General features: G+C 47.4%; 1 protein-coding gene across 4 annotated transcripts in view; it reads left to right on the top strand.

Annotated features, from left to right (window-relative positions):
- Window positions 1–17,853, top strand: part of PSD3 (pleckstrin and Sec7 domain containing 3) — a 109,570-nt gene extending 91,717 nt beyond the window's left edge. For all 4 annotated transcript variants that reach the window (XM_065406126.1, XM_065406128.1, XM_065406129.1 and 1 more), the window contains 4 exons: window positions 3,271–3,428; window positions 9,599–9,743; window positions 13,155–13,298; window positions 17,641–17,853. In XM_065406126.1, the coding sequence (XP_065262198.1) occupies window positions 3,271–3,428; window positions 9,599–9,743; window positions 13,155–13,298; window positions 17,641–17,853 (660 nt within the window). The remainder of the gene's footprint in view (window positions 1–3,270; window positions 3,429–9,598; window positions 9,744–13,154; window positions 13,299–17,640) is intronic.
- Window positions 17,854–18,662: the final 809 nt, after the last annotated feature.

The raw sequence follows: 18,662 nt of genomic DNA, 5'->3' as shown, positions 1-18,662 counted from the left end.
ATAATAATTGGTAGATATATCATCTTCCAAAGGGCAATATGGACCTGATTCTGCTCTCTCATGATTTTCTATCCTTGTTTTTTTTTTTTAAAGACGCCTATTACGGAGGTATCTAAGGGACAGTAACTCCAAGTTTACACTTGTATAAGCATCAGCAGAATCAGAGCCTGTGGCCACATATTAGGTGGAACGGGGCCAGTGCTAACTGCTGTGTTGCCTATTGTTCCATTATTAAATGAGTGATTTGAGAAAGATGCTTTCTGAATCAATGAGCAGCCAGGCTGCCAGAGGGGCTTAGCTGAAACACTTGCAATTAGCCAACTAAATACATCTGCCCAAGATTATACAAGATCAGAAATTTGACAAGCTTTAACGTCTGTCCTGTGCATGGAACCCCCAGGTTAATTTCCTGCCCTCTGTGGCTCTAATGTGACAGGAAATCAGCAGAACAGGAGACTGTCACAATGTCTCATCATTAGCCTGAGCTGAAATGGGGTGTGTGTGTAGAAGACTGCGAGCTTGGGCTGACTTTCATGCAATAAAAAATGGTTTCTTGACAAATGGTATAGTAAAGCAGGCCATACCGGTTTGTTTGGATTGGGTTTGTTTGCAGCGATACTAGTTTTGTGATGTTGCACTGTATCTTTATAATGCTATGGGCTTTAGGATATTCCGTGTGTAAATTTGCTCAGACCCTTTTCTTCGACTAGAGAGGGGGGAAAAATTGACAGGAGATAAAAAATGACGTAAGGACAGAGCCCATACCTAAGTATCGGCACCTGGACACGTACAGGATCCTCGGAAGAAAAGAATTTTATAGTGATCCTGCATAGTCAGTGAAGGTGTCCACCCATTGTACAATAGCTGGTAACAAGCAAAATTTCACACTGGGGTTCACTAAAAATGGATTAAGGAAGGCACAGCCTGTGAGTCATGGAAATGGAAAATGGAAAAGGCATTTCTGGCTGGCTACCTGGATATCCAAGGAGAGCTGAGTTCAGTAGAACGCTGAGAGCGAACACTGCATTAAAAGATGACTTCAGCTGATAGTGAGGCCAAAGTTTCTGCCAAATTCTTCTGTCATGCTGCCTCACTGTAACTGGGTTTGGGCTTGAGTGTCGATTCAGACACTGGAACTGCAGGGGAATTGTGTTGTGCATGTTTAAAGGAGATGTGTAGCCTGGTGTTCTCCAACTACTGGGGTCCTTCAGCCCAAGTCTCAGCATCCTGTATCAGCTCTACAGGACTGAGGGCCTTTGTGGGGGAAGTTTGACTACCCATCACAAGCCTCTCTAGACTTTGAGAGTAACAAAGTAAAATTGTTTTAAGAGATTCCACGGTTCCCTTCCCAGGGCTTTCAGGGAAGTTAACAGAGGCCCAAAATCAGTGGTATTGTAGGCTGCCAGTTGACCTAGTAGGGTTCGCATAGGTGTTTGACTTCGGTCTGTAGATAAGAAGGGATCCTTCTGTCTCCATGCCTGTCCAGGTGTGAAGCCTCATTGGGAGGGGGATACTGGAGGGAGTCAGATACTGCTGGAGTTGACTTGCCAACATCTCCCCTCCCAAGAAGGGGGGAAAGTGTGAGACAGGGCAGTAGCTGGCCAGATCATTGACATCCGGTGACAGTTTTAGAGCCAGACCACTGCAGGCTTGAGGTTTATCCTAGCTTGCATCTCTCCATGAAGCATTGCCAATCTCCATCTTTCCTTCTTGCCGTGGGACCATGTACACTCCTTACACCACATTTGATTAGATTCAGAAGGGTTCTTTTGCTCCAGTCTCCTACCCTCTTGTTTTCTCCATTGCAGGTCGTAGCAGAACCACAGTGACTCTTGCAAATGACAGGCAGGGGGAGGCCTACAGGCCAGTGCATTGGTTTTGGACAGCAAATGGTGATAATGACCTACCAGACCCACCAGTGCATGGGTCTTGTATCTGAGAAAACCACTCGCTCAGCAGAGTCTCTGTGGACAAACCAGCACAGTCACTCCATGACCCTGGTGGGGGGATGGAAAGCGCTGTCCTGTGCTCAGGGGTCAGTGATGATCAGTCCATGAGAGTGGTGTGCTTACTGCACTCCCTGCATGAAGATCAGGTGCAGGCTGTGTCCTGCTGCGTGAGCCACCTGGGGGAATCCTGATGAAACCCTAACTCAGCAAGTCTACGGTTTAATTTCTGTGGACACTGAACTAGCCAAGGTGATGAGTCGAGGAAATCCTAATTCCAGGCTTGGCAGCAACTTAATTAACTCTGACTGCAGAGTGGCCTGTATATCCTTAGAATTCCCACGTAGGTTTACTCGTGCTCTGTTGGCCGGCTCCATGGAGTTACCCTGATTTACACCAGCTGAGGATCTGACCTAGTGCAGGGCACTCAAATGAGTCAGTTCCCTTAGCGGAGCCTCCGTTTAAAGCATTGCTGCCCCCTGCATTGTCGTTCCTAGAGCAGGTCTGCCTACTAGATCTCTGCCCAGTAGTGTTTGATAATCATGGAGACAGATCACCCACGGCCAGAGCTTATTCTTCCCCCTTAAACATTAGATCCCCATTATGTGGCAGCCACGCTTCACCCTGCTCAGCACCAGGAGTCCTAACGAGGCATATCTGACATCAAGATTGATCAACATCATGTGGTCATAGGTTAGGGATGGATAGAGGTTAAGTGCTAGTTGCAAATTCTCTTTAAGCAACTTTGTGTAAACTTACACCACTGCAGCATTGCCGGGAGGTGACTTGTCCCTTGACATACCTCTGGAATGCCCTATTTTTGGCTGGCTGTGCCACCTTCACATGTTGTTGCATACATATGCACACCTGGTTGACTAATGTCTTTGCAGCTTCACTTTAAAACACTGCTGGGTCTCAGATTGTATTTAGAATGCTGGTTTTTTAATTGATTCTGATTTTACACTGGTTCGACACCACGTGAGATCCAAAATCAGTTTCTGGGCTATGACTTAATAACACTGTGGAATTTAGCCCTTTAGGATTTATTTAACTTCTTCATGACACTTACTGTTCTTCCCTCTTCTTGTCGGGAAGGTGGTGGAATTCCTTCACTTCCTTGCAGAGATATTAAAGACTCTTAAAAGGTAATGTTTTAAGAACCGAAAATGGAAATGTTTATAGGACAGATTAGGTTAAATTGATATTTTTATAATCACTGTTGATGGCCTTTTATGGAATATGACTGTATTGCCTTTGTTAGGTTAAAGGAAGAGATGAACAACCTGAAATAACTTCTGCCATCTTTTCATTTTAATTACTGCAGGATGAATATAAACCAGAAAAGGCTTTGTCTGAGGAGGATCTGAAAAATGCAGTTAGCGTGCACCATGCATTGGCATCAAAGGCAACAGACTATGAGAAGAGGCCCAACGTCCTAAAGCTCAAAACAGCTGACTGGAGGGTCCTGCTTTTCCAAGCCCAGTATGTTCCGTTCACTCAGAGTTTTCCTAGGGCTGTTTTGTTTGTGGGCAGAAAAGGATTGGGAGGAGAGAGGGGTGATTGTACCCTCTGAGGGTGCAGGAAGTTCGTGACTTGGAGGGTTAAGTGGGTCTCTAACGGAGATCAGTCTGTTTAGTTTATCAAAAAGGTGATTAAGAGGTGACTTGATTAGTATGTGAGAGTATCTTCATGGGGAGAAAAGACCAAGTACTGAAGGGCTCTTTACTCTAGCAGAGAAAGACATGAGAAGCAATGGCTGTCATTAGAAGCCAGATAAAGTTAGCACAAATGTGTAGCAGCGAGGGTGAGTAACCATTGGAACAAACTGCCAAGGGAAGGCAGTGGTGGATTCTCCCTCTATTGATCTCTTCAGATCAAGAGTGGAGGCCTTTCTGGAAGATTTATGTTAGCCAAACACAAGTTACTGGGCTCAGTTCAGGAGTAAATGGATGAAATTCTATGGCCTGTGTTAGACAGGAGGTCAGATTAGAATCATAGAATATCAGGGTTGGAAGGGACCTCAGGAGGTCATGTAGTCCAACCCCCTGCTCAAAGCAGGACCTAATCCCAACTAAATCATCCCAGCCAGGGCTTTGTCAAGCCTGACCTTAAAAACCTCTAAGGAAGGAGATTCCACCACCTCCCTAGGGAACCCATTCCAGTGCTTCACCACCCTCCTAGTGAAAAAGTTTTTCCTAATATCCAACCTAAACCTCCCCCACTGCAACTTGAGACCATTACTCCTTGTTCTTTCTGCTACCACTGTGAACAGCCGAACTCCATCCTCTTTGGAACCCCCTTTCAGGTATTTGAAAGCAGCTATCAAATCCCCCCTCATTCTTCTCTTCTGCAGACTAAACAATCCCATTTCCCTCAGCCTCTCCTCATAACTCATGTGCTCCAGCCCCCTTATCATTTTTGTTGCCCTCCGCTGGACTCTTTCCAATTTTTCCACATCCTTCTTGTAGTGTGGGGCCCAAAACTGGACACAGTACTCCAGGTGAGGCCTCACCAATGTCGAATAGAGGGGAACGATCACGTCCCTCGATCTGCTGGCAATGCCCCTACTTATACAGCCCAAAATGCCGTTAGCCTTCTTGGCAACAAGGGCACACTGTTGACTCATATCCAGCTTCTCGTCCACTGTAACCCCTAGGTCCTTTTCTGCAGAACTGCTTCCTAGCCATTCGGTCCCTAGCCTGTAGCAGTGCATGGGATTCTTCCGTCCTAAGTGCAGGACTCTGCACTTGTCCTTGTTGAACCTCATCAGGCTTCTTTTGGCCCAATCCTCTAATTTGTCTAGGTTCCTCTGTATCCTATCCCTACCCTCCAGCGTATCTACCACTCCTCCCAGTTTAGTGTCATCTGCAAACTTGCTGAGAGTGCAATCCACGCCATCCTCCAGATCATTAATGAAGATATTGAACAAAACCGGCCCCAGGACCGACCCTTGGGGCACTCCGCTTGATACCAGCTGCCAACTAGACATGGAGCCGTTGATCACTACCCGTTGAGCCCAACAATCTAGCCAGCTTTCTATCCACCTTATAGTCCATTAATCCAGCCCATACTTCTTTAACTTGCTGGCAAGAATACTGTGGGAGACCGTATCAAAAGCTTTGCTAAAGTCAAGGAATAACACATCCACTGCTTTCCCCTCATCCACAGACCCAGTTATCTCCTCATAGAAGGCAATTAGGTTAGTCAGGCATGACCTGCCCTTAGTGAATCCATGCTGACTGTTCCTGATCACTTTCCTCTCCTCTGAGTGCTTCAGAATTGATTCCTTGAGGACCTGCTCCATGATTTTTCCAGGGACTGAGGTGAGGCTGACTGGCCTGTAGTTCCCCGGATCCTCCTCCTTCCCTTTTTTAAAGATGGGCACTACATTAGCCTTTTTCCAGTCATCCGGGACCTCCCCCAATCGCCATGAGTTTTCAAAGATAATGGCCAATGGCTCTGCAATCACATCCGCCAACTTCTTTAGCACCCTCGGATGCAGCGCATCCGGCCCCATGGATTTGTGCTCGTCCAGTTTTTCTAAATAGTCCCGAACCACTTCTTTCTCCACAGAGGGCTGGTCACCTCCTCCCCATACTGTGCTGCCCAGTGCAGCAGTCTGGGAGTTGACCTTGTTCGTGAAGACAGAGGCAAAAAAATCATTGAGTACATTAGCTTTTTCCACATCCTCTGTCACTAGGTTGCCTCCCTCATTCAGTAAGGGGCCCACACTTTCCTTGACTTTCTTCTTGTTGCTAACATACCTGAAGAAACCCTTCTTGTTACTCTTAACATCTCTTGCTAGCTGCAACTCCAAGTGTGATATTTTAGGGTCCATTCTGGCCTTAAAAAAAACCTATGTTCTGCTTGAGCCCCGATCTTCCCGTGAGATCTGCATGGGCAGACTGCTGCACCCCCACAGAGACCCGAGCAGGCCAGCGAGGCTTCATGAGGGCACAGGAGTCAGCCTGCAAGAATCAGCATACACGCTCAGGGCCTTAGAATATGCAGCGAAATAGCATACCAGCCAGTCCATAGGTTGTCTGATGGATTTTATAGCCTAGAGCAGTGGTTTTCAGTACCGGGTCGCGGAATGTAAGGCTCTGGGTCGTGGCGGCTCTGGTCAGCACCGCCGACTGGGCCTTTAAAAGTCCCGTCGGCGGTGCTGCCCGGCTAAGGCAGGCTAGTTCCTACCTGTTCTGATACCGCGCTGTGCCCCGGAAGCGGCCAGCGGCCAGCTCTCGCCCGCAGGCACCACTCCCCCAGCCAATGGGAGCTGGGGGGGCGGTGCCTGTGGGCAAGAGCTGTTTGCGTGCCTCTGCCTCGGAGCCAGACCTGCTGCTGGCCACTTCTGGGGCGCAGCGGGGTCCACAGGGCCAGGACAGGCGGGAAGCCTGTTTCTGCACCCCCGCTGCGCCACTGACCAGGAGCCGCCCAAGGTAAGCCCCTTCCCTAGCCCTGAGCCCCACCTCAAACCCGGAGCCCCTTTCTGCACCCCAAACCTCTCATCCCTGGCCCCACCCCAGAGCCTGCACCCTCAGCCCAGAGCCCTGACCCCCTCCCGCACCCCAACCCCTGCCCCAGCCCAGAGCCCCCTCCCACACCCTGAACCCCTCATTCCTGGTCCTACCCCGCAGCCCTCACGCCTGCATCCCAACACTCTACCTCAGCCCTGAGCCCCTCCCACACCCCAAACCCCTCATCCCCAGCCCCGTTGGGTCACGAGCATCAACAATTTTCTTCAACTGGGTCGCCAGGAAAATAGTTTGAAAACCACTGGCCTAGAGGACCTCAGCTGAATCACAGGTAATGAAGGCAGGAAATACCAGTAGAGCATTCTGGGTTTATATTTGCATGCCCTTGCTAGCAATTTACCTGCCACTTGCAGCACTCAGCACTGAAAATCCAAATGCTTTTGATTTGATTTGTTTGTGTAGTCTCAGCCCATTTGCAGCCGTTCACAGTACAGTAACTCCTCGCGTAACGTTGTCGTTATGTTCCTGAAAAATGTGACTGTAAGCTAAACAATGTTAAGTGAATCCAATTTCCACATAAGGATTAATGTAAATAGGGAGGGTTAGGTTCCAGGGAAATTTTTTTCACCAGACAAAACACACACACACACACACACACACACACACACACACACACACACACACACACACACACACACACACACCGTTTTAAACAAACAATTTGATACTGTTCACAGCAATGATGATTGTGAAGCTTGGTTGAGGTGGTGGAGTCAGAGGGTGGAAGAGGGTGGGATATTTCCCAGGGAATGCCTTAGTGCTAAATGATGAACTAGCACTCGCTGAGCCCTCAAGAGTTAACACAGGGGTTCTCAAACTGAGGGTCGGGACCCCTCAGGAGGTCACGAGGTTATTACGTGGGGGGTCACGAGCTGTCAGCCTCCACCCCAAACCCCACTTTACATCCAGCATTTATAATGGTGTTAAATATATAAAAAAGTATTTTTAATTGATAAGGGGGGGTTGCACTCAGAGGCTTGCTATGTGAAAGGGGTCACCAGTACAAAAGTTTGAGAACCACTGGGTTAACACATTGTTATTAATGTAGCTTCTCACACAAGGCAGCACGAACACGAGGGAGGGGAGACAGCATAGCAGACAGAGACAGACACACACCTTGTGTGTGGGAGAGAGAGATGCACACTGTCCCTTTAAGTAAGCTGACCCACTCTTAAGTGCATTGTCTTTTTAAGTGGATCAGGAAGTTAAGACAGCAGCTGCTGCCCCAAGCTCTCTCTGTGTCTCTCCGTCTGTGTCCCCTCCCTGCTCTATATGGAGAAGGGATAAGTGGGGGGCAGGAGCAGGGGGGAGGGGGACACCTGACATTAGCACACACACACACACACACACCCCGCACAGCAAGCAGGAGGCTCGGGGAGCAGCTCCAAGGCAGAGGGGCAGGAGCAGCACATGGCAGTGGGGGGAGGGACAGCCGAACTGCTGGCAATTGATAGCCTGCTGGGCAGCTGCTGCACAGGGAACTTAGGGGAGCGGGGAGCTGATAGGGGGGCTGCCGGTCCACCCTGGTTCCAAGCCCCCACCAGCTAGCTGCAATGGGCTGCTCTTCCTGCAAGCTGTGGACAAAGCAGGAGGCTGCCAAACGAGGTTAGAAAGGGAGCATTGCGCAACTTTAAACGAGCATGTTCCCTAATTGATCAGCAACGTAACAACGAAACAGCGTTAACCGGGATGACTTTAAGTGAGGAGTTACTGTATGTTCCTGCTGAACCACGATATGGTATAGAAATGTAACCCCATTAATGATCCCACAGCTTGCTGGAGAGTAAGCACATACTGAAGGCTTGACTATGCTGTGCTGCAGTCGACCTAGGGGTGTGTGTGATATCTAAAGCACTCTACCATGTTGCTCTTCACCTGCCACGTGTAGACCCTGCTGGCGCACTCTAAAAGTTACCTAGTTCGTACTGACGTAGTCCCATTTCAAACAGAACTATGTTAACATGCACTATGTGCCCTGTGGATCCTGCCCGCAGGGTCTACACAGGGCAGGTAGAGCGCCCTAGAAATCACGCAGCCCTCGTTTGCACTGCAGCGCTATGCAGATGAGCCCCAAGAATGCACTTGAATTCAAGTTTGAAAGGGGCTGGAGACTCCTGTTTCCCGCTAGGTAGAAAAGCAGCAAGGTGTGGCTGGAAGCACTAGATGAAGAGATGAGTTCTAGTCTCTCTCTTTGTGTTGATTACTGTACCTGTAGGTTCCCACCAAGAGCCCTAGTTTGATAGTGGTTATGTCCTTCTGAGGATGATTTTCACACCTTTCCATCTGTATCTGGCAAAGATTTGAGCTTGTCTTTATGCAGTGTGACTTCAATCACAGTGCCAGGATCAGGGCCATAGTTGGAAGAGATGGAAAAGAGACACGTTTGACTTGCATACGCATGATTTTCTCCAACTCAGATTTTATACCATTCAATATACTTTGCTTGGCCCTTCCCTACATCACCAGGGTCATCAATTCCTCAATCAGTGGCACTGCCCAAGCAATTTTTAATAGCATGCAATAGATTTAATTGAAGGTCTTGGAGTTCTTTGCTGTGGGTCCTGGCACGGCAGTAAACTCAGTGTTTTACAGAGGCTGGTTGGTTGAGAAGTGCAGAAAGAATTGTGTTATTAATACCCTTCTGCAGTAAGAAGTAGGGAAGAGGGATTGGAAAAGTGAGGTCAAAGGCAGGATTGTGTGTCTTGGGTAGGCAAAGTAGAAGCTTGGGCAAGGGCCATTCCTTTGGTTAAATTTAATGGGGAAGTAGTCGCTGCTTGTGTATTCTGTGGCTCAGTAGTTGATTGTGGAAGGGAAGTTATTAGCAATCAAGCTAATGGTGCGGCTGTTTGTGGTTCAGTGAAGCCACTGAGGATGTAAAGAAGAAATGTGCAAATTAAGGGGTGAGAGCATTTTGGCTGCCATCAAAATGGATTAGGAAGAAACTTCCTCTGTATGCCACCCTCTAGGACTTCTGACACTAGCCACTACTGGAGGTAGGACACTGCGCTAGATGGTAGTTCATATGTCCCTATGATGATAAAGCTGACAGCAAGGAGGAAGAGGGAGGAGACACTGAGTCCACCAATATCCTGATTGCTCTCCGTCTTTCTTCCACAGGAGCCCAGAAGAAATGCAGGCATGGATCAACAAAATCAATTGTGTGGCAGCTGTATTTTCTGCTCCACCGTTTCCAGCTGCTATTGGCTCTCAGAAGAAGTTCAGTCGTCCGCTTCTGCCGGCCACCACAACAAAGTTATCTCAGGTGAGCTGTTGTTATAATAAGCATATCTCCCGGGGTGGAGAGTCCTTTGGCCAGAGACGAGCTTGGAAGGTTCTTCTGAAACCTTGAAGCTATGCAATTTAGTAAAGCTCCTGTGCAAACAGTCTTGCTAACACCTCTATCTAAAGGAGTTTATCTCTACTTGCTTCTTAGGACCAAAAATATTTGCAAAGTTAAGGGTGAGAGGGGATGGAGACTTGATGTGATTTGTTTGTGCTTCTGAAGAAAGGGAGGTATCACCTGTAGCCTTAGGCCCATTTACACATCAGATAGAAAGTCCTTGTCTCCTGGGTGTGGCTAAGAATGTAAGACATTTCTGGCACAGGAGCACAACATTATGCCTATACTCCTTGACCCTGTAAGATTTAATTTAGTCTTCAGTCTCCTCCTCCTGAAACAAAATGTAGGTGTTTCTTGAATTTAGGTATTTTCTTTGTGCCCACAGACTTCCCTGAAATCTTATCCCATGCATTTATTACTCTTTGGGCTTAGCTGGGTGAGAAAAGTGGGCCATAAGCTACCTTCCTGGCTTATTGACCCTGGGGCCAGCCAGGGGCCGGTTCATCATCCAATGTCACTTTAGAGCAGCTTCAGGACTGCTCTAAGCTGTACACGCTGTAGAATAATGTGCTCTGGGCCCCCTCCCAGTGCATCTATGCGGGCTGTGAGGGTGATTGGCATGCACCTAGCTAGGCTGGCTCTTGGCTCCCCGCAGATTCTCCACCAGCAGGGGAGGCTCCAGGCACCAGCGCACCAAGCGCGTGCCTGGGGTGGCAAGCCGCGGGGGGCAGCCTGCCGGTCGCCATGGGGGCGGCAGTCAGGGAGCCTTCGGCGGCGGGTACGCCAAAGCCGCAGGACCGGCGGACCTCCTGCAGGCGCGCCGCCGAAAGCCGCCTGACTGCCGTGCTTGGGGCAACAAAATACATAGAGCCGCCCCTGTCCACCAGCGGCGGAATGTCCTGTAGGATGGGTGAGTCTCCTCTGTGCTCCCTTTGCACCACAGCAGCAGAGGACAGAATCTAATCTTAGGAATGACGCGATCCCGAGTATTTTATCTCCTGCTAGCATTGTGAAAGAAATCTCTCTGAACTTCATTACTCCTTTTCCTAAATTTGAAAGGCTTTATGCCATCACCACCACTTACTGACTTGCCTTCAGAACTGCTTTGCTCTCAGAGCCTTTCCTCATAACCTAGATTCTTCAAAGCCACCTTTTGACAATATCACTCATCCAGTGGCCTGGAGATTAGCACGTCAAGCTGTGTTTTTGGTGGAAGTCTAACAAGTGCCTTAAACAGGAGTAATAGTACTTGTCTTGTTCTGGGTTTTCACCTTCTGTTAATACAAACTAGCGTCTTCTTTGCCATTTTTTCACTGCCGCTCTGCCACGGCTTGAGGTTTCAATAATTCACCCACAGCCATCAAAAAGATCCTTCCACCGTTCACTGCGCTGAGATATCATTCCATTTAGCGCACAGTTTCCTAGCTTCATTGTTTCCATTTTATCAGGAATAACAAAAAAACAACAAACCCCTGTGGTTTGCGTACTGGTAAAAGGGTGTCATGAGAAGCAGAATAAGTGAAGTTGTTTGAGCTAACGGCAAAAGATTCTTAAATTTTTCAAAGCAGATAAATTCAAAGACAAGCTAAAACCTGTCTGCTTTTATCTGCAAGCTGGAGAGGTAAGCAGGCTGTTTCTCATTCTGCAGAGGATGAAATATGAATTATCAACTCTTTCTGGTCTCCGTGTTAGAGTTTGTGAGCTGAATCAAGAAGACCACTACAGCACTTAGTTCAAAGGACCTGCGCCTGCTCAGAGTAAAATCAGTGTCGTCATTTTCATTGGCATCAGTGGCAGCAGGGTCAGACCCTGACAGAAATAGGAGATGAGGAGACAAGACAAAATTAATTGTACTAAGTCATTTCACCAAGTTCACCTCCAGTGTCTACATCCTATAGTTCGCTGGTAACAGGGATGTAATAAAAGTATATAATGAATGGTCTACAGAAGGTAGATGAAGAGCTTCTGTTCTCCCTGTCTCATAACACCTGAACAAGGGGATGTTCAGTGAAACTAAAAGGTGGCAGATTCAAATCAATAAAAGGCAGTGCTTTTTCCACATGTGTAGTTAGACTGAGAAACTCACTGCCACTGGAAGTTGTTGAGGCCAAGAATTTAGCTAGATCAAAAAAAGGGTTAGGGTTAGGCCAATCTGTTAGAGATCAGGATGAGATCTGATGCCTCCCTCTGCAGGGTCCTTGCACTTTCCTCTGGTGCATCTGGCGTTGGCCATTGTCAGAAACAGGCTGCTGGACTAGATGGACTTTGGGTCTGATCCAGGCCCTGTGTTGTCAGAAACGGATGAGATTTCACCATTTCTGCTCTTTCCTGCAGGGCTGAGGAATAACGTTAAAGTGCAGTGTTGGATTTAAAGCCCAGTCCAACCCAAGTTCAGAAATAAGACAACTCTGTAGGGCCTGCATGACCTAAGGAGTGCATGCTTTGAAGGGGGTTGCAGAAGAGTGCCATTCTCTGCCCAGATGGACTGGAGGGGGTGAGTGGGTTTGGGATGATTGTGGCAAAGGAAATGGCCTAGAAAGAAAGAATAGCAAGTCCTTGCCCCCTCCAACTGCACAGTGGAGTAAAGTTTAACAAAAGGAAATAAGCCTTCAGGAGAGGACAGAACATCCTCCTCCCAGGAGAGCCTGTGCCTTGCATAGCTCTAACCACTGGCTGCTACAGACTGGAAAGCACATACTGGCAGAATGACAGAGGGGAGGGGTCTGACAATTGTACCAATCCTGTCACCACAAGAGTTGCTTCCAAATTGTGATGACCTTAAGTGTGGGGTCAAACTCTGCCCTTTCTTGTACCCCAAATAACATCATTGACTTGGCTGAATTTGGCCCGGGGGTTAGTAAAGTGGAAGGACCGGATTTTCAGCAGTGCTCCACAGCCAGCAACTCCCATTGTTCTCACCTGGGGGTAGGGTGACCAGACAGCAAATGTGAAAAATCGGGACAGGGGTAGGGGTAATAGGAGCCTATATAAGAAAAAAAACCCAAAAATCGGGACTGTCCCTATAAAATTGGGACATCTGGTCACCCTACCTGGGGGAGGAGTGATAGATTCTCCCTTGTACGCTGGGGAGGTGCTGGGTGCTGCGAACCTTAAAAAAATCTGGCCATTTCTTCTGGATGCCTACAAGGAAGCTGCTGGGAGCCAAGCTCTTGAAGATCTAGCCCTAACAATTTACCATATAAATAAAATGAAATGTTTAAAAAACGCCGCTTGCCAGAAGTTGCTGTTCAGTGTATGGGCAGATCTTTTTCTTCTTTTTACTTACTGAATCTTTGAGCGTCTGACACTTACATGACTAATATGTTTCTGAAGGATGAACAGCTGAAGTCACATGAAGCTAAGCTGAAGCAAATCTCTACCGAGCTAGCCGAGCATCGTTCCTACCCACCAGACAAGAAACTTAAAGGCAAAGAAGTAGATGACTACAAACTGAAAGACCACTATCTGGAGTTTGAGGTATGTATGGGATGCAGCACTAAATTTGTTGGCTTGGCATCTGCCTTGGAGAGAAGCTCTGGAAATTACAGAACTCCTCATAGAACTAAGAAAAAGAATAACAATACTGTAGTATTTACTACAGCAATAAAGACAGTAATAGTATGCCTGTATTATCAGTGGTGCAAATGCGGGCTCTTTGTTTTTTGTTACTAGTAAACATCTGCAAGACTCTCCCTAACACATTACCTCTCCTTAACACTTAAAATAAGTCAAAGCTTAGACCTGGGCAAGCAGTCAGTATGTCAAATATGATGAAAACTGTGCAAGTTGGTCATTATACTCTCAGCTTCTCCTGCGCCTGCAGATACAAATGACGCACACATTTGACACAGTTTGAGAGTTTTGACTGCAGTCACCTGTTACCTCATCAGGCAGGAGGGTCTCAAGAGTTTGGAATTCAGTTCCTGCCTCTGACACAGACTTCCTGTGTGACCTTGGGCAAGTCACTTAGCCTCTCTGTGCCTCAGTTCCCCCTCTGTAAAATGGGGAATAATGTTTCCTTTCTCCCTTTGTATTTCCTGTCTCTTTAGTTTATTAGCCCCCATGGGCAGACAGAGTGCCTAGTTCAGTGGGGCCCCAATCTTAGTTGGGACCTCTGGATGCTGCCGTAATATAAATAATGGTAATAATCAGTCATTTGTGTATTCAGAGGAGAAACAGCCATTCTAAACTTAGTACCAGCCACTCAGTGCACATGCACCCACTGCACCATCAGAACTCTTGGCACTGTGCACAGGTGACTAACAGGTAAAGCAGAGAGGGAAGAGGATAAAATACAGGTAATGGAATATGGTGTTGAAAGTTAGACTGCAGCCATGAGAATCGTGTCCCCGTCTGTTTCTGGCTTGGGGAGTTTATATTGTTCTCTTTCTGTGCCTGTTTATATTTAGCAAGTTTTAGCAGTGAGGCGTGGAAAGAAATGGCCATGTGCATCAGTACACGTCACCAGCGGCCCACCACACGTTTAACTGTCAGCAGGGCTGTCGCTTCTCCCCGGCTCCAAACCATGCGCTCGGCTCTTCAAGGAGGTTTATTTGCACAACAGAGGTTATCAGACAAGCAGAACACAGTCTTAACTCAATCCTCAGTGACAGGCTTCAGGGCCACTCCTCCAAGGGGTCTCCAGCCCTCCAGCTCCTGCAAGCTTCCTAGCCTCGGCCAGCTCTGCTCCCCTCTGGAGCAGCAGTCAGAGGGCTGTTCCCCTGAGCCCCCAGCCCTTTGCTCCCGGGACCCACCGCAGGCGCTAGCTCCACTCCAGTGTGACTTCCCTCTGAGGCTCCTCCGCCTGTCTCATCCCTCCCTCCCCAGCTGCCTACTAGCAGCCCTTTATAGGCCCAGGTGTGGTCCAGCCCTCTTTTAATTGGCTGGATTGGGCTCCAGTCCAGGGAGCTGGGTTTAGTCTATCCACAGAGACCAGCTATCCTGTGATGATAACAAATAATGTCCTCTTTCTTAGAGAGAACCTCAAATGAAAATTGAATGCTGCAGAGCGAATAGATATGAAGCAAGCTGCCGAAGGTGCCTATGTAAATAGCTCTGAGGTTACACCTACTTTCACCATGTGGGAGAGAAGGTGTTTTTAACGTGCTAATATGTGAAGCGGGGCTATTTTCATACTTGTCACAGATTTCACAGAATGCATGAAATCGGTGGTTGGCTGTAGAAAGCGTACGATAGCTGTGAAAAAACAGCACTTGAAATCTTCCCCCGGTTTTTCCATCGTTTGGAGCAAAGCCTGGAGGAGCGAATGTGAGTGAGCGACTGACCTTGCTGAGGTAGGGCGAGAATGCAGGGAGTGCTCTCAAGCCAAGCCTGCAGACCAGGCCACTGAAAGCAGCAGGAGAAGGGAAAAATTAAACACAGAAACGTAGTGAAAAAAGGCCTGACTCGCCCAAAGGAAATGGCACGGCTCCCAAAGGGAGGGAGAAGGCCAGATTCCCCTTCTCGTAAGCTCTTGTCATTTCTTTTCCTTCAGCTACCTGTGCTTCCCCCATTCTTGCTCTCTGCAGAAAACAGTACTGCTAACAAAGTAGTTTCTCCTTTCTGCTATGTACTGAACCGTCTTTGGCTTTGAATGAGGCAGTGTATGCGCATCAGAGGAGGCAGGGGCTGTGCTGTGTGACTGCCTCACTGAAGACTGCCCTGTAATCCACATGCACCAGGGGACAGAGATAAGGTTGTGTGGGCATTTAGACTTTTAAATATTTTCCTTTGCAACTTTAACGTTCTTATTTTCTTGATGAGGTTTCCTACGGTGTTTTTTTTTAACAAGTCCATGTTATTTCCATCAGCTGAGGATCTGGCCCCATATGGCCTCTCATAATTGTAAAAGAGAGCATGTTTACAGTTTAACTTTAAAGAAAGCCTTTATTTGTACTTTGTTTAAATTGAGGCTGAGGACAGACAGCAGCAGTGGAATTCTGGCCCCATTGAAGTCAATGGCAAAACTCCCATCGACTTCAGTTGAGGCAGGAATCCAGCCCAGGGTTTTATTTCTGTTGTTACCATTGGCTTAGGTTTGTGTTTATTTTAATCATTTGAGCCACACAGAGCGAACGCAGTTCTGCTCATTGATAAATGTTATGATGAGCCAGCACTTGCAGCAATAACTATTTCCTCCTTTTGCCAACCTGTCCATTCATTATGCAGTGAAGCACGGCACATCATCAGAATTCTGCTCATTGGTTCTTGTTTGAGTGACAGGTGATACCGCTTTCTTTTATTTGTCTCTGCAGCGCTGTGCTGGACCTCCCGATATGGAACTGATCCTACTGGTTTTTTCCTCATTTCATTTTTAAGCAGATTTCTCTTGTGATCATTCTCAGTAAGATTTTGTTTCTCAAAGGACTTTTTGGAAACCTGGTCACGTTCTCTCATCTTTTGTCCTCTTCAAAGCAGTTCCCAATGCTTTTAACTATTTTGCATTCAAATAATTATTATTATTGCTTGAATGTTATTATTTTATTATAAATGGAAAGAATTCTCTTTAAACATTTTTGCTCAGTCAGGAACATAATTTAGAGACTGTTTTATTACTTTGAAAAATGGATTAATAATCAGTAGAAGTGTGGGGTTCCTTCCCCCCCCCCCCCTCCACTGTGATCACCTTAATTCCAATTCCTACACTAACATTAATGGCTGCTGAGGGATGGATTGGCACTTTCCCATCACCAGCCGTACTGGCTAACTTTGCTAAACTCCTGCAGGCAAATTCCTATGACTGACTATTCGTGCCTGTTGATTGCTGTGGCATTGTGTGAGGTGCCGTATGGTTGTGACTTGCAAAGCAACAATTGCTCTGTAATAAAGGGAAACACCCTAGTCCGGATACGGAACAAATTAGGATTGGGTGCTTTTGCTGTACATAAAAACATTGGTGCCTGAACAGGGAGCAGAGTCCGGTAGACCTCAGGCTATCAGGAGGAGCTTCCCCATTCTGTTTTCCGAACACTGGACTTGCAGAATATCCTCTTGGAGGCAAAATGGGGTAGAGCTGCCCTGGAGAAGGCTAACGTTCGGCTGGCCCACCCACCCACTCTCTGTGGGAGAGCCACACATAGAGCATACCGGTGTGATTCTGTGCACGCTGTGTGATCTAGGGTTTAATATCTAGGGTAACACGGGCTGGGACAGGGGGAGCAGAACCTGTGGTGGCCAGGCTGATTGTGGCCACAGAAGTTTGGGGAGTTCTGAGGACAGTGGCAAATCTTAGCAGAGAGATTTTCGCAGTGCCTTTGGACCAGTGGTTTTCAACCTACGGTCCGCAGCCCCCTGGGGGTCCACAGACTATGTCTAAGATTCCCAAAGGGGTCCGCAGCTCCATTCAAAATTATTTTAGGGGTCCACAAATGAAGAAAGGTTGAAAACGGCTGCTTTGGACCGTCCTGCCATGCGTACGCACGCTGAGTAATGCCCTGCTGTGTGTGTAGCCCTGTTTGCTTTAATTAGGGCTATTTGTGCTGCAGGAAGGTACAGCTCAGCATGCCCTGCATGGCTATTCAGAAACTGCCACCCATCAGTTATGTAAATCTCCCTGCACTCTTATTGGCTGAGGGCCATTAGGTACAGAGCAAAGATTTGCCTGGTTGAGGAATAAACGTTGGCAATTGTACAACATCCCTCGGCTCTGGCTGGCTCAGACAATTTCTGTGTGGTGTAATTTATATTAGCCACCATTGTTCACATACATATTAGACTCCTAGATTTCAAGGGGCCAGTCTGATGATCCAGGCGGACCTCCTGCCTATCACAGCCCAGAGAAGTTCACTCACGCTGATCCATTCCTTTGTTCCTTTTCCAGAAAATCCGCTATGAGATTTATGTTGCCCTACTGAAAGAAGGGGGGAAGGAGCTGCTGAGTAGTGGAGAAAATGATGGGCCAGGACTGAAGAAATCCCATTCGAGTCCCTCATTAAATCAGGAGTCTCCAGTTACTGTCAAGGTGAAGCGAAACATCTCCGAGAGGAAGGACTACAGACCAGAAACACCCAGCATCAAGCAGAAGGTCACTTAGACTGCATGAGACCGCTGTAGAAACAGCCATGCAGCAAAATACCATTGGTCAAAAATTTCCTTTGCTAACCTGTCTTTGACAAAAACAAACCAATGCATCTGCCTGAATGGGGTGGTAGTGACATTTTCTATTGTATATTTTGTTGTTTCTGTACAGATTGTGGGAGATGTCTTGACTCCTGATTTGCTTTGCCTTGTTAATTTATCATCTAGCCATTGAAGCACCTCTTTTTTTTTTTAAAGGGGTGGGAGTGGGACTCCCTGATTTATTGCACGTCTCCTCCCCTTCTCTCCTCTCTCATTGGCACGTGACGTTCATCTCAAGTCACCTGTGACCTTTCTCATTGCAGTGGGAAAAGTAACTGGACAAGCACTGCAGCACAGTGAGTGCTAGCTGCAGTGACGAGAAATGAATTGTTGCTCAGTTGCAGAGATGGAGCTGACCGCTCCCTGCAGGTTAGTTAAATTCTGATGCTGCGACTGGAGATCTCCCAATGATGTGAAACATGCTGGTACTTGTGCGGCAGTGATAGGAGCCGTATAAACAGATAGGGTACTGGATTGTATTAACTCTGGACCCACACAGACCAAGGGACTAAACAATGAAAATCACCGGGAATGCTGGGCATACAGAATTAGAACAGGTTTTTCAAAGTGAAGACTCTTTGGGGGAGCAGAAGGGGGTGCCCAAAGCCATGTCTCTCTTGATGATTGATCCAGCCAGAATGAATTTTATTTTTCCATTTCACTATGCAATAGGTTGTTGTAGATGACAACTGCTGGCTGTGTGTTTTAGTAGAAAAGGGAATC

The sequence above is a fragment of the Emys orbicularis genome, chromosome 6, assembly GCF_028017835.1.
Source record: "Emys orbicularis isolate rEmyOrb1 chromosome 6, rEmyOrb1.hap1, whole genome shotgun sequence".
Taxonomy (NCBI): Eukaryota; Metazoa; Chordata; order Testudines; family Emydidae; genus Emys; species Emys orbicularis.
This window is presented reverse-complemented; position numbering and strand designations above follow the sequence as displayed.